Source organism: Lacerta agilis, chromosome 5 (genome assembly GCF_009819535.1).
Source record: "Lacerta agilis isolate rLacAgi1 chromosome 5, rLacAgi1.pri, whole genome shotgun sequence".
Taxonomy (NCBI): domain Eukaryota; kingdom Metazoa; phylum Chordata; class Lepidosauria; order Squamata; family Lacertidae; genus Lacerta; species Lacerta agilis.
This window is the reverse complement of record NC_046316.1, coordinates 33,583,742-33,611,664: the sequence shown is the minus strand read 5'-3', so window position 1 is coordinate 33,611,664 and position 27,923 is coordinate 33,583,742. Positions and strand designations below refer to the sequence as shown.

Here is a 27,923-nt window from a genome sequence, read left to right as displayed (position 1 = left end):
CCTAGTTCCCTGGCCTAGTTCTCAGGAAGGTAGTAAGGCTATGTCTGAATGAACAGTTGTTGTTGTTGTTGTTGTTGCTGTGTGTGTGTGTGTGTGTGTGAGAGAGAGAGAGAGAGAGAGACAGACAGACAGACAGACAGACAGACAGACAGGACTATGTTTTTCCATGTAATATGTTTGTCCCACAAAGAAATTGAGTATGGGGATGGGGGAGAGACTGTAGCCTAGCCCTCTCCAACATGCTGGCTTTCAGAGAGAATGACATCATTGTGGCATGCGGGCAGGAGGAGAATATCTCCAAAGAGCACAGCAGTTGGGTATCTTCTGGGCAGCTTTTAAAGTTGAAGGAGAACATTCAGGGGAAAAGGAAGATGATGTAGGGAGTTGAGTCTGCGTTATCTGCTGAATTTCCTTCTCTCCCTGGCACTGATACTCTTTAGGGTTGCCAATTAACTTGAAAAGTCCCAGTCTGTCTGCTCCTGTACCTTTAACAACCATAAATTATTATTTGGGGGGGGGGAAGCAGGGGTAACATTAATAGGGGGTCATGTTGATTCCCATGCCCTATGTCACCCAATGAGCTGGTTGTTAGGTGTAGAAAAGAAAAAGCAGCTGCCAGCAAATTCACTTAACAGCCTTACAATAGGAATCTTGCAGGTCCATTTGTACCCTCTTAAATTATGTGTTATTTCTTATTGATGAGGTTATTTCTTCCTCTCTTATTAAGGGCATTTCTACCACGCTCTACAGTCAGGAAGACTCCTAGAGTGGCTTGCATACAGTCTGTTTAAACAAGACAGACCCTGCCTGCACTGCAGGCTGACAACCTAAAAGACATAACATACAAGGGAAAGAGGAAAAAGCAAACTCAGCTGCCAATTCTTAAAATTTAATAGTTCTTATAACCAGATGGAAACAGTTCATGGGCCTTTCAAAAGAGCTGATGGAATGAGTCCTGCTTCTCATCTCACTGAGTTTTCTCATTTTCAAGTTTGCCCAGTAAGAGAATTGTCAACACAGCCTTCTCAAAACATAATAAAATGCAATTAACAAAAAAGGGCCACCTGCTTAACAGATGCATTTAGGCAATATGGGTATGAAACAATATGCTATCCTGTGGTTAGTTTCAGCCTCATCACTACCTTGGAATTGGACGGCTGTCATTGTCAGAATAATGGCTCTTACTCCCAGGAGTCTGTCCAAATTAAGCTACCATTCCACATTACAAGTATCCAACTGGTAACTAATTATTTTATTTCTTTATTTTTAAAAAGATGTATAAACTGCTATTTCACATGAAGAAACAGCAAAGCGGTTTACAATCAAAAATACATAAAACCAGTGTTTTTTTCTTTAAAAAAATGTTTAGGGGTACTCTCATTTTGACTCAGGAAAATCACCATTTTATAATTCAAATCAGGAAAAATAAATACAGTAAATGGACAAAAGTACAAAGATTCAGAAAATGTTTAGGGGTATGCGTACCCCTGTGTCTCCCCCAGAAAAAAGCACTGCATAAAAGCATAGAGTAAAAACCATCACAGGTATTTCACTTTCTATTGTCTAACTCTAAAGGAAAACATACACTTGTGCTTCTTACATGACTTCTTTAGTACATCAGAGCTAAATGGGAAACACAGGAAGAAGCCTAAAAAGAAGAAACACAGCAGAGAATTCTGCCCCTGCATTCAAACACTATCACCAAGAATTACTTGCAGAGACATTCCATCAAAGTACCGGTAAAAAGTGAGGAAGAGCTCTTAAGTATGCCCCTAATGCACCTCTAAAGTAATTAAGGTAGAACCCCTGTGTTTACCAATGCACATCATAAGGAGGCATGGCTGGTTCTTCAGATGCAGTTAAGCTTTATATCACGTTATATCATGTTAATCCCCTTCATGGATCACTGCCTTGTCGTGGCGAAGGGGCTTGAATTACTCAGGAAGCTATGGACAGGTCAAGATGGACAGGTCATAGTGGAGAGTTTGGACCAAACGTGATCCACCTGGAGGAGGAACTGGCAAGCCACTCCAGTATCACTGCCAAGAAAACTCCATGGACAAAGACAACAGGCATATAAAAGATATGACGCTGGAAGATGAGCCCCTCAGGTCGGAAGGCGTCCAACATGCTACTGGGGAAGAGCGGAGGACAAGTACAAGTAGATCCAGAGCTGATGAAGCGGCTGGGCCAAAGCCGAAAGGACGCACAGTTGCTGATATGCCTGGAAGCGAAAGGAAAGTCCAATGCTGTAAAGAAAAGTATTGCATAGGAACCTGGAATGTAAGAACCATGAACCTTGGAAAGCTGGATGTGGTAAAAAATGAGATGGCAAGAATAAACATTGACATCCTAGGCATCAGTGAACTAAAATGGACAGGAATGGGCGAATTCAGTTCGGATGACTATCATATCTACTACTGTGGGCAGGAATCCCGTAAAAGAAATGGAGTGGCCCTCATAGTCAACAAAAGAGTGGCGAAAGCTGTACTGGGATGCAATTTCAAAAATGATAGAATGATCTCGATACGAATCCAAGGCAGACCTTTTAACATCACAGTAATCCAAGTTTATGCACCAACTACCAGTGCTGAAGAAACTGAAATTGATCAATTCTATGAAGACTTACAACACCTTATAGAAATGACACCAAAGAAGGATGTTCTTCTCATTATAGGGGATTGGAATGCTAAAGTAGGGAGTCAAGAGATAAAAGGAACAACTGGCAAGTTTGGCCTTGGAGTTCAAAATGAAGCAGGGCAAAGGCTAATAGAGTTCTGTCAAGAGAACAAGCTGGTCATCACAAACACTCTTTTCCAACAACACAAGAGACGACTCTACACATGGACATCACCAGATGGGCAACATCGAAATCAGATTGATTATATTCTCTGCAGCCAAAGATGGAGAAGCTCTATACACTCAGCAAAAACAAGACCTGGAGCTGACTGTGGCTCAGATCATCAGCTTCTTATAGCAAAATTCCAGCTTAAACTGAAGAAAGTAGGAAAAACCACTGGGCCAGTAAGATACAATCTAAATCAAATTCCTTATGAATACACAGTTGAAGTGAAGAACAGGTTTAAGGATTTAGATTTGGTGGATAGAGTGCCTGAAGAACTGTGGATGGAGGCTCGTAACATTATACAGGAGACAGCAACGAAAACCATCCCAATGAAAAAGAAATGCAAGAAAGCAAAGTGGCTGTCCAATGAGGCCTTACAAATAGCGGGGGAGAGAAGGCAAGCAAAATGCGAGGGAGATCGTGAAAGATACAGGAAATTGAATGCAGATTTCCAAAGAATAGCAAGGAGAGACAAGAGGGCCTTTCTAAACGAGCAATGCAAAGAAATAGAGGAAAATAACAGAATGGGAAAAACCAGAGATTTGTTCAAGAAAATTGGAGATATGAAAGGAAGATTTCGTACAAAGATTACCACAATTAAGGACAAAAGTGGAAAGGACCTAACAGAAGCAGAAGACATCAAGAAGAGGTGGCAAGAATACACAGAGGAATTATACCAGAAAGATATGGAGGTCTCATACACCCCAGGTAATGTGGTTGCTGACCTTGAGCCAGACATCCTGGAGAGTGAAGTCAAATGGGCCTTAGAAAGCCTCGCTAACAACAAGGCCAGTGGAAGTGATGATATTCCAGCTGAACTATTTAAAATTTTAAAAGATGATGCTGTTAAGGTGCTACACTCAATATGCCAGCAAATTTGGAAAACTCAGCAGTGGCCAGAGGATTGGAGAAGATCAGTCTACATCCCAATCCCAAAGAAGGGCAGTGCCAAAGAATGCTCCAACTACCGCACAATTGCACTCATTTCACACGCTAGCAAGGTTATGCTTAAAATTCTACAAGGCAGGCTTAAGCAGTATGTGGACCGAGAACTCCCAGAAGTGCAAGCTGGATTTCGAAGGGGCAGAGGAACCAGAGACCAAATTGCAAACATGCGCTGGATTATGGAGAAAGCTAGAGAGTTCCAGAAAAACATCTACTTCTGCTTCATTGACTACGCAAAAGCATTTGACTGTGTCGACCACAGCAAACTATGGCAAGTTCTTAAAGAAATGGGAGTGCCGGATCACCTCATTTGTCTCCTGAGAAATCTCTATGTGGGACAAGAAGCTACAGTTAGAACTGGATATGGAACAACTGATTGGTTCAAAATTGGGAAAGGAGTACGACAAGGCTGTATATTGTCTCCCTGCTTATTTAACTTATATGCAGAATTCATCATGCGAAAGGCTGGACTGGATGAATCCCAAACCGGAATTAAGATTGCCGGAAAAAATATCAACAACCTCAGATATGCTGATGATACTACCCTGATGGCAGAAAGTGAGGAGGAATTAAAGAACCTTTTAATGAGGGTGAAAGAGGAGAGCGCTAAATATGGTCTGAAGCTCAACATCAAAAAAACTAAGATCATGGCCACTGGTCCCATCACCTCCTGGCAAATAGAAGGGGAAGAAATGGAGGCAGTGAGAGATTTCACTTTCTTGGGTTCCATGATCACTGCAGATGGTGACAGCAGTCACGAAATTAGAAGACGCCTGCTTCTTGGGAGAAAAGCAATGACAAACCTAGACAACATCTTAAAAAGCAAAGACATCACCTTGCCGACAAAGGTCCGTATAGTTAAAGCTATGGTTTTCCCAGTAGTAATGTACGGAAGTGAGAGCTGGACCATAAAGAAGGCTGATCGCCGAAGAATTGATGCTTTTGAATTATGGTGCTGGAGGAGACTCTTGAGAGTCCCATGGACTGCAAGAAGATCAAACCTATCCATTCTCAAAGAAATCAGCCCTGAGTGCTCACTAGAAGGACAGATCCTGAAGTTGAGGCTCCAGTACTTTGGCCACCTCATGAGAAGAGAAGACTCCCTAGAAAAGACCCTGATGTTGGGAAAGATGGAGGGCACAAGGAGAAGGGGACGACAGAGGATGAGATGGTTGGACAGTGTTCTCGAAGCTACTAACATGAGTTTGGCCAAACTGCGGGAGGCAGTGAAGGATAGGCGTGCCTGGCGTGCTCTGGTCCATGGGGTCACGAAGAGTCGGACACGACTGAACGACTGAACAACAACAATCATGTTAATAGGCCATCACTGCATCACAAAACAAAATTTCCATACATAATGAACCCATTTTGCTAAATTTTCCATGCTACCCTGAAAAAAGTGGATTCATGTCCTTAGATATCTGCAATTGTAAGCGTGGTATACAACAGTGTTAAGCAATTTTCAGCAGTTTATTCTCCCCACACTGAAGCCTGCCACTTCATCCCCTATATCTGCTGTAGAGGGGGGGCAAGGGGGGAAGAGAGAGATGGACAGACAAATTGTGGAAGAAGAGTAAATGAGTGGTGAGCATCACAGGGACAATAAATAGTATATGACATCTTCAGACGCTCCCATTGTTGTACTACAATCACCAGCTACAATCCTATGCATTGTTTCTACTTAACTGTGCACAGAACTAAAGAGAAACAACTCTCACCAACACGTAACAGAGGTGTGGGGAACTTAGATCCAACAGAACTTAGATATCCAACAGATATCTGTCCCCTAGCTCCCATCAACCTTAGTCAGCATGGCCAATGGCCAGGATAAATTAAGTTGTGGTTAAGCGACATCTGGGGGCCACAGGTTCCCCACACAAAAAATCGAAGTTAGTTTTAAACTTACTAAAGTTTGCAGAGTTGGGGGGGGGCGGAAATATTCATAGCTCCTACTATTCACCCCTACACATGTTTCTGGCAGGCCAGGGCATTTTCCAGCACTCTGGATCAAGTTGAGACAAAGGTGAAAAGAATACTGTTTACTGCATGTAATATGTTTAGGGAAATCATCATGAAAATGATTTATAGATGGTATTTAACTCCAGTTAAGTTAGCTAAGATGTATCATGGTTTGTGTAATAAATGCTGGAAGTGCAAGCAAGTAGAAGGTACCTTCTTTCATATGTGGTGGACGTGCCCAAAGGTAAAGGACTTCTGGGAGAAGATTTATAATGAGCTTAAAAAGGTGTTGAAAAACACATTTACTAAGAAACCAGAGGCCTTTCTGCTGGGCATGACCAACTATGAAATTCCCAATAAAGATAGAACATTTTTAATGTATGCCACAACAGCTGCTAGGATTTTGATAGCTAAAAACTGGAAAACTGAAGAACTATCAACAGTGGAAGACTGGCAGATGAAGTTGATTGAATACATGGAACTCGCAGAACTGACCACGAAACTCCGAGACCAGAGGGAAGAAACGGTGCAGGAGGATTGGAAGAAATTTAAAGACTAAATGATGTGAAAAGATAGACATTTGAAATTAAAATCAGAAGGACATTTAAGGCTACAGTATTGCCAGAAGTTAGTTTAAGATAGGATATAAGAAGTAGTTAGAAGCATGTTATGTGGATTTTATTATGATTATAATAGAGTTAAATGTTAATCAATGGTTATGATAATATTAGGTGAGAAAGAAGATTTTACAATGTTACAAAGTTACTAAAGAAGATTAAAAATGTACGCAGAAGAGAGGATGTGAGGAGGTCCCCAAATAATGTTAGGAATAAGATAAGGTTAGTTAAATAAGTGTTTGTTTGTTAAGATTTTTGTATTTATTGTAGTTTTGTAGTTTGTTTTTGTAGTTTGTTGTATTTTGTATTTTGTGTGTGTCTTATTGTTAAAATTTAATAAATTCTTATGAAAAAAAAAGAAAGAAAAGAATACTGTGACAGTCATTCAGCGCACAGGTAAATACTGTCTCCACATATAGGAAAGAGAAACATTTATACCAGGGGAAAGTTTCATCTATGAGCAATATGAATTTAAATTTCAAAACATTTCATCTTTGCTACCAGAACTGACCGCATGAAATATCTACTGGCATATGCCAACCCCTTGGTTTCATGTGGTGTGGCCATCTACATATTACAGGCCCTGAAACTCAGAACCATCTTTTTGGCTAACTTCCCTTAGCCTTAGTCTTATGTATATTCCTGACATGGACACCGTCGTCATGCCCGCTAGTGCTTTTTATTTTATTTGTTTTATCCAGTACGATTTTACTTCCAATCGTTTTAACTGTATCTGTTGCATTCTTTGCATAATCGTGTCAGGCTACTGCCTGGTCTTTTACTATGTGCTATGGCCATATGGCTAATGCAATAAATAAATTGATTGATTGCTACCAGAACAACACTAATAAAATACAATGGCAGGGGACCACCAAGAAAATAAATTATGGCTTTTAGCCTCTTTTTGTGCCATTCTAATTTGTTTTAATTGGAACAAAATTAGATTCCCGAAGAACCACAACTACAAGCTAGAGCACAGTGAAACATGCTACTGCACATTATACTACTTCAACATTCAAGTTTAACAACTTCTCAAGTAGGTTACGTGGAGTACTATCCTCATACAAGCCTGTAATTGAATGTGGAAAACAATTTCTCACCCATTCCATTTAAAGCAGGTAAGACTAGGTAAGACTATTTAGAACACATGTCTGTGTATTTCTCTGTTGTCTTAGAGCACTAATAGATATGTTTTTAAAAACTTAGCAATGGGAAATGAAATATTTTGCATGTTGTACTCAGAAGTCCTACCATGTTCAACAGGGTTTGTTCCCTAGTAGGTGTGTTTAGGACTGAAGTCATAGTTACAGATTTCACAAGAATACAGGAAAGGTATAATAGCTAGTGTGAGGAAAACATATATTATACATATTATGATATCTTTGTTTGAAACGGTCTTCATAAGATGTCCAAGAAAGCATAGTATAGCTTTTAAGACTTATATTTAAACATTTATGCTTTTGTTCATAAGCTCAAAATCCCAATGTGCAGCCCTGTGTGATTAATACTGAATTTTCAATAAAAGTATTGAAAAGAAGCAGCTTTATGTCAAATCAGAAAAGTGTAAGCCAATTTAAACAGTAAAACACTTGCCACAATTAGTGCTCACGTGGCAGGATACTTTAAGTGCCCCAACAATTATTTTCATATTTTTAGATATTCAAAATAAACCCTCTAGAAATCAAAATGCAATGTCAATACTGAGACACAGTTGCCCCAAGCTTCTGAGCAAGATTCAACGGCTTTTTTAAAATGTCAAATACTGAAATATAACTTATTTCATTGAGTCCTAATTTTAACATCCTAAATGTTATAAGTCTCTGTACCAGGAATCCCAGTGCTTAATTAGCAATAGGATTGTGGCACATAGCTCGTGTCCTCGGAACCTGAGACCCCTAAAGTTGCTGTAATGCAATTGCTAGGAAGAATGCTTGAGAGACACTCACCAGTCAATCTCCAGTGACAGAATTATTATCCACCACTAATACAACACATGGGTCAGAGATAACCAGCTTCCAATACTGATTCCAGAATTCAGACTCAGCAGATATTTAGTAGGTTTGTGCCTCTATTTTCAGCTGTAAAAATGACCTAACCAAATGAATTAACCTAGATATATTGTATCTTCTTCAAAAGTCAGATCACCACTTACATTTACAAAATTCAGCAAGTACTGTATCAACATAGCTCCACCCATGCACAAGAGGGAGGCATCAAGGGGCTCAGAAAAACCACACGGTTTGCAGAAGTACAAAACCTTAGAAAAAAACATGAGGAGGGAACCTCACAAACAGCTCAATAAGGACTAAGCACACTCAATGGCCACAAAATGCTGCCTTGACTATTGAGGGGATAGAAAACAGAGGAGGAGACAGAATAGAGTGGCTAGGATAATGAAAAGGAGTATTCCACACTACAATTACTTTGTTGTACAGAAGCACTATCAGGGAATGGTTTAACAAGCTATACAACTCAAGCAAATGTATTCCTCTTCTACATAATGTTAGTTGTAAGCTTCTGAACTACCATGTCTCCTCAGAGTTGACCAAAAAGCCCCAAAAGGAATGTGGTTGGTTGTAGGAAGAACAGTGATGCGAATTTTCCCTGAACATTTTGAATTGAAAGATGCTTCCTATACAAATTAGGGTAATTTGGATACGGTAATTTGCATCAGAGAATTACCCTAGCTGCCAAACTTGCCTAATATTTATCTGTAGCTACGTCAGTTTCATTCTGTCAGTTTCACAAGCATCAAATCATAAATTTGCTCCATTTTTATGGACTTTTAAAAAAAACAACCCATAGCATTTAATATTGTACAAACCCTGGCTACAGCTCAAGGTTAGACATGGAGTGCAAGTCTTGGTTCAAGTCACATGCTAATTTTTTTACTTAGCTTGGTGTGGTGCAAAACTGGGGAAGAGGAAAGTGAGTGTACACCCCTCGCTGAGCGTCTGGACGATCTCAATAAGCCATAGTTTAGTTTACTGTGTCATATGAACCAAGTCAGCATGTCACAACCATAAAAAGATAGCCATAAGAGAATGCAAAGAGCATTCCAAGTTTTCCCCGGAGATTCAATGGAATATAGCATCTCTTCCTGTTCTATGAACAAAGATTGAAGCTACTTGACATCATCACCTATATTTATTTTTAAAAAGCCTTTTTAAAAGTGATGTTTTCCTATTGGAACTCGCCAGACCATGAAAAATTTGTTGAATACAAAATGAGGAATGAGAACAACCAATTTTTGTGATGCCTTTAGAATCTTAAAGACCCAATATTTACACAGACTTTTGGTATCTGAGTGATTTCCCCAATAAATTATCATCATAACTTTACTTATACTCAGGAAATGCAATCAGAAAGCATCAATGAAGGATACTGAAGGAAGTACTAAAAAGCAGATCAGAACAGAGTTTAGGATTAGCAACAGTACAATCCTACAACCACCTGTTAGGAGATAATGGCATCTAGGGAAATGTGCACTAGCACCTTCTTCTACCATACAAAGTTGTATTATGAAGTGGTGAGCATTTCAGTTCAGGCAGAGAGGAAAAGTCAAACCAGTAATTAATACTAGAGTAGCTATTCAAACACATTTGAGGTGTGGTGAGAGCCAAGCTAGAAACTAGAAAAACTTACCAGTAAATAACAGAATGGCATTAAAAGTTACCCAACACAAGACCTACACACTATGATGCAGCGTTTACTTTCGCCAATCCTATCAGGGCAATGACATAACAGTTTGTAATCTGTGAGATATTCAATTGGGCTTGTCCATTCTAGCATCTCCCAGCCCTTTCAGTAATGCTAAGCTTGAGGGAACTAACTTGCACCCTGTCAGATGCCTTACAAGTGTAACACAAGAGTCCACAGTATGTGGGAAAGAATAAGGCATCCCTAACATTATTTCACATAACACCAAAATGCTAAAATCAGCATTGAGCATCTGCCATAAACAATCAGTACTAAGACATAGTTTCAATATCCAGGAAGCAAATGATGCTTTTTGAAAACTGGCAGATGAGAGAACTAAAACCCCTTCGGGAAAAATGAATAATTTAAAATGGTATATTACTTGCATTCCACTATAACAACCTCAATACCCATCAAGTGTTCCATCATTGTGACTAGAGAAACCAGCTATGAATAAAAATGTGTTGATTCTTCAACTCCAGGCTACAACATAGCCACAAAACCTTACTTCATTCTTGGCTAACAGTTGTTCAACTTGGAACATCTCATTTCTTCTTGCAAAAAAGAAAAAAGAAAAAAAAAGAATCAAAGTTCGCTTACGAAGGGAAAATTATCTTCCCCATTATTATAAAAATAATAAAGTTGAGTTTTGAAATTCACATGCAGCAAAGATTAAGGAGAAATAATCAATTGCTATACAGCAAAATATGCACAAGGCAGGAAGTTATAATAATGCCATTAGCATTTTAACTAAACAAAATAAGCATTTCTCCCAGTGGCTACTCAACTGTTCTTGGATGGTCACTCCAGAAAAATGCAAAGGCACTAGACAAGCCCAATCAAATATGTGCTAGTTATTTGAGCAAAAGATTCCTGCATTGCAGGGGGCTGGACTAGATGACCCTTGTGATCCCTCCCAGCTCTTGTGATTCTATGATTCTGTTTATCAAGGTGTGTTCTTTAAGGATGCCACAAAGAGCATTGTACACTTGGGCAAGTACATGATACATTCCTCTTTTGTGACACCTAAGAACAATATTTTACTAAAGAGCAGTATATAAATGTTTGTATCACTATGCTGAATTGTTTCCCTTTCTCTTCTAACTAGACAATTATTTAATCAAACATAGGAGAAAAGATGCAACAACAGGCAGCTTTAGTATTCAATATGATATGTGTAGTAAAGCAAACAACTTGAGACTCAACTATTTAGCAGGACATTTGCACAGAACGCCATCACAATTTATTGTTGACATGGTAGTCTTCAGTTCAGAAAATAGATTAGTGAAGCCGAAAAACATAAAATGCTACTGCATGCTTAGTGAAATAGATTCAATTGACTAGAGACAAAAGTGTCATAGAAAATGTCATCCTTCATGTATGAGCATTAAATAAGATACCAAAAAAAAAATATTACTACATCATTGCATTCATACCTCACCTTTCCTCCAAGGAGTTCAAGGTGGCATAAAGAGTTCTCCCACTTCTCCATTTTATCCTCAACAAGCATGCAAGGTAGGTTAGGCTGAGATGTAGTGACTGGCCCAAGGTCACCCAGTGACCAGAGGTCACTAGGTGAACAGGGATTTGAACCTGGGTCTCCCCCTTCCTAGTCTAACACTCTAACCACTATGCCAGACTGACCATACTTTGGATTTAGGCTACCCATGAGCTCAGTAAGACAAGGGCAAATTGTCTCTGAAGGTTCTTTACACATACACACCTCATCTTTAAAACCTTCTCATCAAAAACAGATCCATCACAAAGGGTGCTTAAACATACCTTGGCCACTGCTACTTTCCTCTTCCAAAAGAGTTATCACAACCGTTTTAACTTTTTAAAAGGAGTTCTTGTTGCAGATCAGTTTCATAAGACTTAACGATATACAGTACCAAGCTACAATTATACTAACCAGGGGAAGGGGGTGGGCAAAAAAGCACACCTCGGTAGTTCACCTGGGAGAGTACACTGCAGGTAATGGATCTGAAGGGATACAGAGTCAAGACACCTTGACAGTAACGGCCACAACTCTCAAACAAGAGGTTTAAGGTTTAAAATTGCAGGTAGGTAGCCGTGTTGGTCTGCCATAGTCAAAACAAAATAAAATAAAAAAAATTCCTTCCAGTAGCACCTTAGAGACCAACTACCGGTAAGTTTGTTCTTGGTATGAGCTTTCGTGTGCATGCACACTTCTTCAGATTTAAAATGACAGCTCCGGCACCGTTTCAAAGCATGCTTCCAGAGTGGGTGGGGAGGGGGATTCCGGCTGGTTTCCTCGCCTACTAAGTTACAAGGTTACGCTCTCCTCCCGCATGCGGCACGCGCAGCGCCTTTTCCCCGCAGGAGTCCCGGGGAGCGGCCGCGTGAGTCACTCACCTTGTGAAGAATTCGGCGAAACTGGAGCTAGCGAGGCCTCCCAGCCGCTTCGCCCGGTCCCCTTGCTCGGAGCCGCCGGCAGCGGCGGCGGCAGCAGCAGCTGCACTGGCGCCGGAGGCGAGGGCGGGCGGCTGCGGCTGCGGCTGCAAATGCTCCGGGGCGCTGCGTCGGCGGCTCACCTCGAAGGTGTTGCGGGAGTTGAGGTTGATGTCCATGAAAGCCAGCGAGGGCAGGCAAGGGAGAGCCCTCGCCGACGGAGATGCCAGGCTCTCCGGCTCCTCGGAAGCAGGAGAAGGGCTCCCTGAAGCGGACGACGACGACGAAGAGGGCGAGGGAGACATGGCCGGGGCGGCGGCGGCAGCGAGGCCGCAGCTCTTCAGCGACAGAGGAGGCGGCGGCTCCTCCTCGAGACCAACCGCGCTCTGGGCCACCGGCAGGAAAAAGGCGCAGCCGCCGTTGTGGAGCGTCGTGCTTTGCGAAGCCGGCGGCTCCGAGGGGCTCGACGTGCCCCCCTGAGGAGGAGGAGGCGGAGGCGGCGGCGACAGGAGGAAGCCGGCGTCCCCGTTGGTCATCCTCCCTGCGCCGCAGGCGTCCCCGTTGGGTGGCCTCTTGCCGGCCAGGTAGCGGCGCAGCCGGGGCCCGGGGCCCTCTCGGCTGCCGTCCGCTTCCGCGTCGTCGTCGTCGCTGCCGCCCTTCTCCTCCTCCTCCGGCGACGCCGCCTTCTCCTTCTCCCGGCCCGAGGGAAGCAAGGATGCGCCGCCCTGAGCTCCGGCATCCTCCGGCCCAACCATTTGCCGACGCAGAACCCCCGGGGAGCCAGCGGCGCGGCTGGGAGCGGGGAAGGGGAGCGGGGAAGGGCAGGGGGAGGAGGAGGAGGAGGCGGCGGCGGCCCGGCCCCTCACGTTGGCGCAGAGGGACCGACGGGGCGGGGCGCCGGCGGCTGCGGCTGCTGCGCTCCTCGGCTCCACCAGCCGGTACCGCTCAACGCAGCCGACTACGGTGATGGTGGCGGCGGCGGCGGCAGGAGCGGCCTAAGGGGGCCCGGCTCGCGCAGGCGCACGGGGGCCTCTCGGCGGTCATCGCCGCCGACCATAGAGACGACGTTGCTGGCGCGGAAGTGGCGCCTTGTAAACATCCGGCCCTCTGACGCCCATGACGGGCTGATGGAAGCCTCGCAGGTTTACCGTATATCATCTAAGGCTCTCGCCTATAACAAAGGGCGGTACGGTATTGTTACATATCCCTCTTGGTTACCAGCCTTTTGGGCAGCTCAGCCAGCCTTGCCCTGTTTCCTGTATTCCACTCGCAGTGCGCGTGTGTAGCGGGGAGGGACACACATAACCGTCTTTTTTGTCCCCAGTAACCCAGGTGACAGGCAAGGTGTCAACTGCTTCTTAGTCTCCCTCTGCAGAGTTCATTATCCAGCCATCGGAGCCCATTGATTTGGGCGTCAGGTATCACGTGCTACGGTATGGGGCTGGAGACCCAGATTAGCTGAGCATAAACTGCCCTCGTAACCCTGCTTAACTCAACATGACTTGCTTCTGAGTAGAACCTGAGTAGAACCACTTAAACTCCCACCCGTGGAGTTAAAGAAATTACTGACTTGCTCCACTAATTTCCCGTGTAGCCTCACCTCAACTAAAAGTGCAAACGTACTGCGTGTCCGTAGAACACAGGTATGCCTGTAAAGGATTGCGAGCTTCGTCTGCATCCAGCTCAAGCATCTCCTGCTAACATCAAAATAGGTAACTTTGTCTATGTAGGCAGTGAGGTACCAGAACTCAAGCAGGGGGTTACAATTTCTGGATGCCCCCAGCCACCCTGTGTAATGAAATCCCCTGCAGTTAGAAACCAAACACTTATTGTAAGGATAAATAAAGGTTCTAGCATAACCCTCTCCCTGCCTGTCTGGTTTTCTGCTTACAGGGAATGTTTTGTTTTACACTGGAAGGAATCAAAACATGATCTCTCTTCCCTTCATTCTGAATTACTTCATTCTGTCACATTGGGACAGTGAACTCAGCCCATTTGACCCAATGGGAATTTTAAACTTTTGCAAATCAGTCCTCTTTAATATATTTTTTCCTAGAATAATATTGCATTTGTAGTATAAAAGCAAATACTTTGGAGAAAGGAGCATTCTACTCAATATAACAGGCCAACATACAGTATTCCTCATATAATTTTACACTGCAGGGAGTATCCTGTTGCAGAGAGGCCAAAACAAGTTTATCCTGTCTACAGCCAATCTTGAGTGACAAACTCAATGTCACCTTTATTATTTTGTTTACACTTCATCTAAGAACTTCCCTTATCCTGTGTTGCATCTCTTACATTGTTATTCAGGAGCCGTTTGGCTTTAATGTTACAGTGCACTGTTTCCACAGGTTTATAACTCAGCCATGAAAGTGCATTCCAGAGTGAAACTTGTCATAGTATACCCCCATTTGGAAGTTAAATAGTTCACAGGTAATTTGGAAACATTCAGATAAAACTTCCAAAGGGCTAATCCTATTAGGCTGAAATCCTTTGCACACACTTACCTGGGAGTGTGGAAGGCGAAATATGTCAATTTCAGTTTCCTGCAGTTTCTCATTTTCCCAGTCTTAACTTTGGTTCTCCACATTTCCACATCAGTTTGCATTTTTAGTGCCAATGACACTAACAGCCACACTTTTACAAAGCATTTCCCCTAATATGTGTTTTGGTAAGTTATTTTCACTAATGTGTGTATTTATAAGCACACTTTAGTATGGCTGGAGAACTGTGTTGCAAAACACAGATAAGTGCAACTTTTTGAAAAATGGTCATGTATCAGTCTTTGTATTGCTTTGGAAGGTGCAAATTTTGTAAGTTCACCTTGAAATACAAATTGAATTGAAAATCCACACACACCTCATCCCTATATGGGTGTATCACTGAACTCAGTAGAACTTATTTCTGAATGTATATACGGTACATAGGATTCCATTGTTAAAACCCATCTGCACTATACGTCCCGGTATTTAACAGTCATGGCTTCCCCCAAATAATCATGGAACTAGTAGTTTGTTAAGGGTGCTGAGAGTTGTTGAGAGACCCTTATTCTCCTCGCACAGCTGCAATTCCCAGAGAAAGGCTGCTGTGAGGATATATGTGAAAGTTTTTAACTGGGAGCTGTAAGTGGGAAGTGGTGTTTGTGTAGATCTGATAATGTCAAGTTTGCAAGTTCAACCCCCTCCTATATAGGACAGCTGCATATTCCTGCATTGCAGGGGGTTGAACTAGATCAGGCATCCCCAAACTCGGCCCTCCAGATGTTTTGGGAATACAATTCCCAGCATCCCTAACCACTGGTCCTGTTAGCTAGGGATGATGGGAGTTGTAGTCCCAAAACATCTGGAGGGCCAAGTTTGGGGATGCCTGGACTAGATGATCCTCAAGGTTCCTTCTAACTCTACAATTCTTATTTTTACAGATCTGGAAATACCATACTCAGACTACACATTAAACTGGGAGTGTGTCAAGGAAACTTACTCTCAGGAGACATTCATAGGATTGCACTGTCTACTGAGGATTGCGCTTCTCTCCCTCTCCCCCCCCCCTTACACACACACACACACATTTATCCATGATGCACCTAAATACATGCCTACCATTCAACAAATCATTCAAAACCCACTTAACAGGCTAGATACACCTTTAGTGCAAAAGGTGCTTGCTGGTGTCTACAGCCACTGGCTGCTGTGCACAACTAATTGTGTATGACGATAGTTAAGATCAAGACCAAATTGCTAACACTGTTATGTATTGCCGGGGAAGAGGCACCTTCCATGCTTTCCATGGGCTACAACTAGCAAAGGGAGTCAAAGAAGGTACTAACTTACATTTGGTCAGCTGTGTGTCAGACTTCATTTCAGAAATGTTGCTTCACATTATCTGCTTTCCCCCAGCGCCCAGTACACTCTCGGCAATAAACCCTTTAGCAGACCTCTTCTTCCAAGGTGGCTGCTTCAGTGCTGTTCTTACTATGGAGTTTCCCAATTCTCCTTTTTTTCCTCTTTTTTTTTACAGTCAAGTCTCCTTAGGAGTAGGTTCCCAAACCCTCTGGAAAGTCAGGATCCTCACAAAGCTGCCTCAAGGTTCCAGGGAAAATTCTCTCCCCCACCAAAGAAGACAGGTGTAGTCTATCTCAATGCCCTTGGCAGGCTTAAACCCAGGGCTCCTATACCCATGGAGTGGGGTGGGTAGATGCTAGGTAATCATAGGCTATGGGTGTGCTGTATCCAGCAGCAAAGCAAAGATTATACACAGCCTGTGTGGAAGAGCCTTATTTGATCATCTCCTTTACCCACACTCATCCCTGGATCTTCACTGAGCTTCTGCCCCTTCTTCCCTCTCCCCGAGGCATTTTATAGCCTCCCTGTCTCCCCACCCTTCATTCTGCCTAAGGTACAGCAGTTGGGCTCCTTCCTGTCCCACGCTTCTTCTCCCATAGGTGAAGTCTCCAGGCACTATCCAAATGTGTTCTCCTTAGGAGCCATTACCTGGTTGGTGCCTACCAGGTCCTACTTAGATGGCCAGGTGACAACCCAGGAGCCCTGGTGCCCCATCACACACTCAAATAAGAGCTCCTCCATCAAGCTCCCACTTTTTTCTCACTCGGAGCAGCTTATATTTAAAAGGATACCCTTTGTCTTTCACAAACCTTTCCAAAAAAAACAGTATTTCAGCAAAGCTAGCAGAGATATTGCTAGATGCCCACCTTGAATTACCAAAACCTGTTGAGCTCATTTATTATTGATTGTTTTAATTACAATAGTGTCTGTAAGAAGGATCCAGTCCGCATTGTACAATGATACCACCACACACACAGTTCCTATTTCAAGGCTGGTAAAGTCAACAGTATTAAGTTCTCACATGAATTTTAATTCCCTTCAAGGAAGCTGGTGTTGTCTAGATAGCTGCTGGAACCATTTCTATCAAAGCTGTTTCCACCATGTCCTAAATTCGAAGCTGCCCTGCAGAAAAAGAAACCTCACTGTTTTACTGGCAGCAGCAGCAGCAGCAACTTACATATATGCAGTACTATTTTTCTAGAAAAAGAGGTGTTGGTCTTTCCATCTCTAGGCTAGTAACATCCGGGTGACTGTTGTTCCATACATAAAAAGAAGACCAAGTCCCTATCAGAGAGGAGTGGCAAACCAAGCGGATGGACTATGCCGAGATGGCAAAACTGACTGGTAAACTCAGAAACCAAGAGGATAAAAACTTTATAAAAGAATGGGGGGAAATTATAAGCTATTTAGGAGACCACTGTAAGCAGATGGAAATGTTAGCAGGATTTTGATTTCACTTGTAGTTTAAAAATTACCATGGATAATGTGGTCTGATATAAAAGTTGGAGTATAGAGAAAAATAAGCAGTATTAAATGTTCATAATGGGACGGGACCCCATGGAGGGGATGGGGGGGGAGTCCTGAGATTCGGAGGAATCTCTTTATACGGATATACTTTTTGATTTTTTGTTTATAGCTTTATATTTGTAAAACCAATAAAAATGATTTTTTAAAAAAGAGGTGCTGGAACTCACCATGAACCCCTCCCTTGTTCTCTTATAATTGCAATGGCAACCACCTGAGAGGTGCCAGAATTGAGTTCTGGTGAGTTCCAGCTGGGGGGGGGGAGCCCTACATATATAGTTTCCAGAGGAGTATCCACGTGTTAGTCTGCTGCTGCAAAACCAGCAGAGACCCTCATCTGCACTATACATTTAAAGCAGCAGCATAACACTTTAAACAGTCATGGCTTCTGCCAAAGACGGCGACTGTAGTTTGCGGAGAATTGTCAGAAGTCTCCCAATCCCCTGACACAGCTGTAATTCTCAGAGTGGTTTAACAGCCAATCCTTCTGGTAATTGTATCTCTGAGATCATTCCACAGCCATGGAGACACCACCACTGAAAAACCTCCTCCTCGTCTGCCAGTTGGGATGGCCATTCATCCACTTTGCATACATCAATGTCAATGGCTGCCCCAGCTAGAAGGAGAATTGCCTCACAACAGCCACATAAAATTTCTGTTTGCTTCCCAACAGCCTTGAAGGGAAGACAGATTCCAGATGCTAAAGAGTTACAGGAATACCATCATTTCTCAAATAATGTATTATCTGTAAAGGCTATTTGTTATTGTCAGTTTCCTTCAAACCTAGTCTTTGCAGGATTTTTCCAGTAAAAATAAAAAAAACCTTAACATACAGGGACAGAAGTCTCAGAGGTTTCATTTCATTTCATTTTATCTATTTATTCAGAGCAAAATTGTATTAACGTATAAGCAAGTCTTTAAACTTTGCCAGATCTCCTATACTAACAGCATGCTAATAAAAGGAAATAAAATTGTTTGCAGACTGGGGTGGGGGGGGGGATCAAAGAGTTCCTTTGTTCAGATAAAATGACTGCTCTCAATAATGTTAAATTCCATGCCTCAAAGCACCCTGGAGAACTGCCTGGCTGTGAGCCGGGGCTCAATTCCCAGGCCTCTTTCACTATTCTGCATAAACAGCTGGATTGGGTTCCTCAGCTCTACAGCAGCCCTGCAAAGCTCTGAACACGTGGATGGCTCTGGTGCAGCACAGTGGCTGAGCAGCACATGACCTGTGAATCAGAAGTTCCCACTTCAAAGCTTGCTCAGCCCCTTAATTCACGTGAGTGCCCTGAAGCAAGCCTTCACAGCTGCTTCCAATCCCTACCAGCTATCCTGGGGTTGTCATTTTGGTAGCAGGACTGTAGTACAATTTTCAAATATATTTTTATTAGATTTGAACACTTAAAAAAAAAAGCACTGTGTATGCACAGCTTCATTACACTTTTACCCTGTCTTTCCTCCAAATAACTCGTTACCAGCTACTAAAGGCACAGAAACCTTAGCAAAATGTTTTGCCCTTCCTTCATCCGTTTGGTGCACTGTGGGGTTTGATTTTGTTTTAGTCCCACCAATTCACAGGCAATCCTTCGCCTTCTCTTTTATTGCCTTCAGCTGAGGAGTGGTTCTGGTACATGAGGAACGATCGCTCTGTTTGCGCCAGTGTTGGGCAACAGGAAGAGCTTCCTCGTTGCAAGAGGCAAAGGACGCCTTCTTGCAAGATGAGTAGCTCATGAAGGCTTCTTTGAACTATTTCTACAAGGCAGCTGCTGCGTGCAGGAAGCAATTTGGGCCCGCTAGTTATATGGCCTCGTGCTTGGTGTGTACATCCAGCCACCTAAGGGGAGCCATGCAGTGAGGTTGCACATGCACGCAGGCTGAATCAATCTGGCAGCTACCACAGAAAGGCACTTTCAAGAAATCTGTACTGGCTTATTCACACCTTTCTCACATCCGGGACACTCCTGTGATGAAACAGGAATGGGCTCGGTCCCCAGTGTCCTGCCTCCTGGACTAGCCAATGTCTGTGTGCTGAGTGCTGTCATCAGCAACGAAACACTTAAGAATTGCCCCCCCCCCAGATTAATAATTAGAGCCATGGTTCCCAATGTGGGGCACACGCCCCATAGGTGGGCAATTTGATTTTTAAGGGGGCAATTTGGAAGATTGCTTAGACCAAGTAAATGGCTTTTTAGGCTTCCTCCACGTGAATAGGAATTCACTTTTTGAATAATAAGAATTATATGTCACGGGGGCGGGGGGCTCAGAATTTTAGAGATGCTTAGGTGGGGCATGACCAAAAAAAAGGTTGGGAACCACTGAGTTAGAGGATGGAGACAGCCCAAGCAATGTGGCATATGTGAGATGGGAAGGGGCCCATTCCTACATCAACAGAGGAACCACATGCAAGTAAAGGATGAACAATCTTGCATATGACAATCTTGCAATGTTGCTTTCTAAAGCATGGGTACCACTTCCCAGCACAGAGTAATATAGGATGCTGCCTTATAGCAAGTCAAACCATTGGTCCATCTTGCTCAGTATTGTCTATACCAGCAGTGTCATGTGATAGGGTGTCATGTGAACCTCTCCATTGTTCTCTGTTGTGAAATAAATTATAATAAGCTGAGTCAACTCAAAATGAGAGGGAATCTCAGGCCCTAGAAATGGTGTGTGTGTGTGTGTGTGTGGGAGTTTCAAGAGACACTTACTATAGTTTGTCACTGCAGAATATTTTTTGTCCTTCTATAGCTCTTTGGTGACTCCCTCAGAGGAACAGCCTGTTTACAGTAACTAAGTGAAAAGGGAGAGAAAAAGCAACATAAAACAAACAATGTAAAAGCAAAACATCGGTATATGTAGGTATATGCTGCAGATATACTAGCCCTACAAGGCAGGCTTAAGCAGTATGTGGACCGAGAACTCCCAGAAGTGCAAGCTGGATTTCGAAGGGGCAGAGGAACCAGAGACCAAATTGCAAACATGCGCTGGATTATGGAGAAAGCTAGAGAGTTCCAGAAAAACATCTACTTCTGCTTCATTGACTACGCAAAAGCATTTGACTGTGTCGACCACAACAAACTATGGCAAGTTCTTAAAGAAATGGGAGTGCCGGACCACCTCATTTGTCTCCTGAGAAATCTCTATGTGGGACAAGAAGCTACAGTTAGAACTGGATATGGAACAACTGATTGGTTCAAAATTGGGAAAGGAGTACGACAAGGCTGTATATTGTCTCCCTGCTTATTTAACTTATATGCAGAATTCATCATGCGAAAGGCTGAACTGGATGAATCCCAAACTGGAATTAAGATTGCCGGAAAAAATATCAACAACCTCAGATATGCTGATGACACTACCTTGATGGCAGAAAGTGAGGAGGAATTAAAGAACCTTTTAATGAGGGTGAAAGAGGAGAGCGCAAAATATGGTCTGAAGCTCAACATCAAAAAAACTAAGATCATGGCCACTGGTCCCATCACCTCCTGGCAAATAGAAGGGGAAGAAATGGAAGCAGTGAGAGATTTCACTTTTTTGGGTTCCACGATCACTGCAGATGGTGACAGCAGTCACGAAATTAGAAGACGCCTGCTTCTTGGGAGAAAAGCAATGACAAACCTAGACAGCATCTTAAAAAGCAAAGACATCACCTTGCCCACAAAGGTCCGTATAGTTAAAGCTATGGTTTTCCCAGTAGTAATGAACGGAAGTGAGAGCTGGACCATAAAGAAGGCTGATCGCCGAAGAATTGATGCTTTTGAATTATGGTGCTGGAGGAGACTCTTGAGAGTCCCATGGACTGCAAGAAGATCAAACCTATCCATTCTCAAAGAAATCAGCTCCGAGTGCTCACTAGAAGGACAGATCCTGAAGTTGAGGCTCCAGTACTTTGGCCACCTCATGAGAAGAGAAGACTCCCTGGAAAAGACCCTGATGTTGGGAAAGATGGAGGGCACAAGGAGAAGGGGACGACAGAGGATGAGATGGTTGGACAGTGTTCTTGAAGCTACTAACATGAGTTTGGCCAAACTGCGAGAGGCAGTGAAGGATAGGCGTGCCTGGCGTGCTCTGGTCCATGGGGTCACGAAGAGTCGGACACGACTGAACGACTGAACAACAACATACTAGCCCTGAATATGAAATTCAATAATGTACCGGTACTTGTCAGGTGGTTTAACTGTCTCCATTGGCATTGCATGAGGGGCAGTTGCCCCCCTAAATAAAGTAAATGAATAAAAATACTTAACTGACCAACTGTGTCACAAATAACTCAGTAATAATAATGATATTATTAATAATAATTTATTATTTGTACTATGCCTATCTGGCTGGGTTTACCCAGCCACTCTGGGCAGCTTCCAACAAATATTAAAATACATTTAAATATCACAGATTAAAACTTCCCTAAACAGGGCTGCCTTCAGGTATTTTCTGAATGTCAGGTAGTTGTTTATCTCTTTGACCTCTGATGGGAGGGCGTTCCACAGGGCGGGCGCCACTACCGAGAAAGCCCTCTGCCTGGTTCCCTGTAGCTTTGCTTCTCGCAGTGAGGGAACCACCAGAAGGCCCCCGGCGCTGGATCTCAGTGTCCGGGCTGAACGTACTGGGAAACGTACTGGAAGCCAATGTAGATCTCTCAGGACAAGTGTAATGTGGTCACTCCCAGTCACCAGTCTAGCTGCCGCATTCTGGATTAACTGCAGTTCTGTCCCGTCCCCCCGTCCCCCAACATAAACCCTGGCTACGCCCATGACAGTCTCATGTGCTTCCACCACCAATGCCGAAAACATTGGACTATATACCAGATAGGTAAATGTATGTCTGCTAAAACTATGCACTTTAAATTCAATAAATATGCATGGAACAAAAAAATTCCATTGGTCTAAATCATGGAACTGAGGGGTGTATGGGAGAGACCTAGTTACTTGAGAATAATTTTTTATTTTATTTTCTAGGGTGAAATCCTACAGCAGAGACATTCACTTCTGCATAAACATGTCTTTACTTATTATTTCCATTTGTTATCTGCCCTTCCTCCCTAACAAGACCACAGAGCAACTAGCAATTAAAAAAAAAATCAGTAAGAGCATTTTAAAGCAGCACTTCAACATATTTCAGACAACCGTTTTGAAAAAGCAGTTTAGAAACTTCATGAAAATGGTGAGCCAAATCCTGGATTGTTAAAAAAAAAGAAAAGAATTTAAATGTTTCCTAAATATGAGCAAGTATTTATTTATTTATTTATTTATTTATCTAAAATATTTATTCATTAGGCTGCTATTATTATTTACTATTCCTCCATGCTTAAGCTGGAAATATATAATTGCAAGGCTATTTTGCAACAGTCTATGTCAATTTTATAACCTTTTTTTAAAAAGAGATTACTCATACCAGATACACATTTTCTCCTTGCCTCTTGTATCTGTCCAAAATGATTTGCAGCTTCAGTTTGTCTTCTAACAAGGCCAAGAGAAAGCGAGCATTAAAAAAAAAAGAATTATTTTTGCTTAGACTAGAATATTAATTTAACAAGAGAGGAAGTGGTTTTCGAGGGACAACCGTTCAGACAGAATCGGGAGCTTTGCATAAAGCTGAGCACACCACCTAGTGGTAGCTTGTGAGATTTGCACTTTTCATTTTGTCTGCATTTCCGCCTTTTCAACGCTGTCAAAGGTGCAGAAGGTATCAAACAGTAAACAGGAAAAAAAAATCAAAATTCGAGAATTTGTGCTTTATCCGTTTCCCCTGACATCGTTTGGCTGAACAAAATGTTCATCTGCATGCGTGCATATACCTCCATTTACAGATGTTCTGTGTTTTGAGGCAGGGGTGAGCACATGCTGTCTGGCGCCAATTGTCATCAAAAACATCTGGAACGGACCACGTTGGCAAAGGCTTGTGGATCAGGATCAGGCCGTTAAATGGTTAATCCTGTCCCCTGTGGCTTCTCCTGACCCAGGCAATAGCCATGTAATAGTGGGTTGACTCCTCCATGAGATCCACTCAGAGTAGACCCATTGCAATGGGTGGTCAAGACTAGCTTGTGCCCATTAATTTAAATGGGTCTTCTGGGAGTAGAGCTTAGATACAACCCTTAGTTTTATCCCTCCCACGTTCTGGATGGGAGTGGAAAAGGCACTGCAGTTGCTGCAGGAGACCTATGAGTAATGATGAATGGTGAAAGTAGTTACCAGAAAAGGTGGAGACAGTAACCTAATTCTTGCTGAGGTGATAAACCTGTTTCTGTGGTCAGGTTCACTATGAACGCCCTTGGATAGCCCCAGGGCCCAGCACCTGACAGGACCTACCTGAGCTGATGCCACCTAGGGTCCCTGGCACTAGGTGTCGGGAGGCCATTTTAAATTTCCCACAATGCTCTGGGATGCCCAACATTGCATCACTAGGGAGCATGGTAGGACATTTAAAATGGTAGCTCTCAGGGGCCCACATTCAGCGCTAGGTAGTCCACCTAAGTGGGCACCTCCACACTTTACCAAGGGGCCCCATAACCCCGGAGCTGGTCCTCTCTAGGACTGCAGATGGTGCCTTTTATGATGGAATGCTCTTCTGCCAAATTATGTTTCCTGCATACTGAATTCTAAATCTCACAGAAAGTGTTCAGGCCTAGCTCTCTCCTTGACATGCTAGTTTTCTATCTGAAGGGAACTATTTCGCTTGAATTCAATGAGATGTCGTCTCTAATCTGAATTGTTTCTGAGGCACGGGCTTAGGGCATGGTCAGAGGCAACATCATGCCCTAGAATGTTTGAGCTAACCCTGATCTGCAGATTCTGAGCACTTCCAGATTGTCACTATATTTGGCTGGAATTCAATCACATACAAGCATGTTTAGGTTGTGCAATAAAAATCGATTTGGCACTCTTGCACAACAAAACCACTCCTCTCCCCAAATACAGGTCACTTTGCAGTAAGGAAAGTGATGAGAAAACGCATTGGAAAGTGTGGGATAGCAACTGCTTGGCAAAATATCATGTAACCTCCCAGCAAACAAATCAGAACATATCCTCAGGTCATCTGGACATGGTCTCTGATCAGTTATAATCGAGCACTCACTTTGCTCTGTGGAAATGACCTTTTTGCACAGAAAAACAATGCTCAGAACTTTCCCAATACACTTTCCTTGCATCTCCCAGTCCTAAAACAGCAGCACTTAAATCTAAAATTAGAAAAAACGCTTAATTGGGCCATAACAAACCCATTGCTTTACAAAGTAAATTCTTCGTGATTAAATTTTCCCAGAACAGTGCTACAGTCCGCATTACAATACTTATTAGTGTTATCAGCAAAGCCTCATTTCCTGCATATTTAATACATTACATTTGTGTTTCTGAGAGTACACAATGTATCTAGCCTAACAGAAAACAAAAAACACTATTTTAAGAAACAGTTTATTCTTCTAAATTTGTTTGCTGTGATGTTATAAAAATATTTTTTAAAGCTTCTGATTAGATTTCAATAATATCTCTTACGAAATAAAAAGTAAAGGAGTTATAGACCTTAAATTAGGATTGCATATTTAAGATTTAAAGAAATTAGGCCTTAGATTTGGAATGCACATTAAATTATATAAACCTCCTGATTACATGACTGCAATGCATTGCACTTGGGGCTGTCTTTGCAGATTGTCTGGAAAGCTTAGCTAGGTTAAAAAATGGCAGCATGAGGTTTGACTGGGACCAGGCACTATGAACACAAACCACCAGTTCTTTCTTGCATTTACTGCTTCCAGTGAATGGTCGCCCTCTTGTGTGAAAACCTATTTTTTTCCAAGCTTGTTTGGGGAAAATGGCAAGTTTTCTACAAGTCACATACAAAACATTTTAATTCATCCAGCAATGCTTGAAAGGTATCCACTATTCTGATGAGCAGAAATCTAGGAGGGGGAGGGGAGAGAATAATAATTTTCATAGCATTTTACCAGCATCTGTTAACATGGCAAAGACAACACACAAATGGAGACCATTTTGGAACACTAAAGCTCAAACAAGACTTCCTGATATCAGAGGTTTCTTTTGCATTTTAAAGGTAAAGGTAAAGGGACCCCTGACCATTAGGTCCAGTCGCGGATGACTCTGGGGTTGCGGCCCTCATCTTGCTTTATTGGCCGAGGGAGCCAGCGTACAGCTTCCGGGTCATGTGGCCAGCATGACTAAGCCGCTTCTAGCAAACCAGAACCCCCGACCTTCTGATCGGCAAGCCCTAGGCTCTGTGGTTTTGGACCACAGTGCCACCCACGTCCCCCTTGCATTTTAGAGCCACTGAAAACCAAAGCACAGGCCAGGAGTAGTGCGGCAGAATGGAGCAAAATGGGTCTACTGCCACATCTGAAGACCTGCCACTCACTACCAGCCAGGATAAAAGAGCGGAGCAATTATTTCCTACTTCCCTTTGCTGTGCCAGCCCTAGGCTGCTGCAGCAGAGGTTCTGGGATCAGTCCCCTCTCCAGAAAATGGCCTCTCCATCTCCTAGGCCATCCATCTATCTCCTAGTCTCCACCCCCACCCCCACCCCCACCCTGTAATGCCCCCTTTGGGGGTCACCACATTTTGGCTGGCAGTGGCATTCAGAAGACTTTCGGGGAGGGGGGGAATTCTGTAGCCATGAAGCCATGGCACCTCTCTGCCTCCTCCTAACTCCCTCCAGGGGTCAGGATTGCCCTCCAAAATTTGCAACCATTGCAGCACAAAAAGTTGTTTTTTAATCGTGTTGTTAGCAGTTCCCACACTCAAATTAAATCCAGCTGGCTTCTTATTTTAAAGCCAAGAGTTTTTCACAAGATGTCATATCAGTTTCACAGCTCTAACATTTTTTAAAAGTTGTGGCTGTGTCTGCTTTAATCACCAAAAGGGGTGTGCTGGGAGGTGATAACTCAGACAGTGTGTCATGCAGTATTTCTTATAAAAGGTAAAAAGGTAAAGGACCCCGGATGGCTTTTTGTACTTGTCTTTACCTATCTCCACTTTCCTCTATTTTTGCATCCTTAAGCTACATAATCAATTATGCATAGGACCACCATCTATGAAGCAGCATTCTCTTATTTAGAAAATAAATCTGATAATTACCCTCTTAAGTTTCCTCAAATGTGGCCACAATTGCCACTGGTGTTTAAAAAATAATGATACATATTTTATTTCTATGTGCTTTGACCACACCTGTGATTTTAACTACGGTATTCTGTATAGTGTATAGCAGGCAAAATTTCAACAGGTAAAGCTTCCTTGCTCGCAATTTTTTCGTCTCAGTGAAAACTGCACCTACAGAATTTGTGCCTGTTAGAAGCTCAGCAGGGCGCAGTGGGGGGGGGCGCGGGGAGGCAGGAATGGAAGCAGATCAGAAGGGGCACGACTGGCAGGGCAAGAGAAGAAGCTATGGGGCATGGGGTGGGGTCAGTTCTGCTGAGCAGGCACAGCTGAGCCCTAGCATCTCTGACATTTTATTCATTAGTAAGCCTTGGCTGAGTGAAGTAATCCCGAGCCAGCAGCGCAAGGGGTCCCCGCAATGCGACCGCTGATCAATTTACAGGATCGCGCGCACGGGATTAGCTCCGTCCCCACGTGCTTCCCTCTCGCCTCCTGCCACCACCGCGCACGAGACGTAGGGAACAGGCGTCCCAGTGCCGCCCAGACTGCCAAACCCAAACGGACAGATAGTGCGGAAACCGTCGCGGCTTTCTCTGCCCCACCTTCTCCTCCAGCACCGAGGAAGCCCAGAAGCCCTGGAAGCACAGACGACGCTTTGATCTGGCCGCGAGAGGAAGGTAGCGAGCGGCGTCGGGGAACTTTTGCCCTCGGATCCGCGTTCATTCCAGCCAGCCAGCCTGCCGCTAACCAAGAACTCTCTGCCCCGGCGCCGACGCCGGCGCCGCTGCGCTAAGCTCTTGATGCGCCCCGTCCAGGCTCAGGATCGAGCGCTTCCCCACGATGCCTGCGGGAATCGCAGCCACGTCTTTGATGCAGGCGAAGGGGCCGCGGGGACCCAGTTCGCTGTGGCGCGCGGGGGGCGGCCATAGGAGACCCTCCTCGACGACGGTAGGCGCCGGGAGCCCTTGGGCGCCCTCTG

The 27,923-nt window shown here is 43.5% G+C and overlaps 1 protein-coding gene across 1 annotated transcript in view; it reads right to left on the bottom strand.

The window, feature by feature from the left end:
* TBC1D12 (TBC1 domain family member 12) overlaps nucleotides 1-13,346 on the bottom strand; it is a 48,489-nt gene extending 35,143 nt beyond the window's left edge. Inside the window, 1 exon segment of the mRNA XM_033149249.1 lies at nucleotides 12,442-13,346. Within this exon segment, the coding sequence (XP_033005140.1) occupies nucleotides 12,442-13,232 (791 nt within the window). The 5' untranslated portion in view covers nucleotides 13,233-13,346.
* Nucleotides 13,347-27,923: the final 14,577 nt, after the last annotated feature.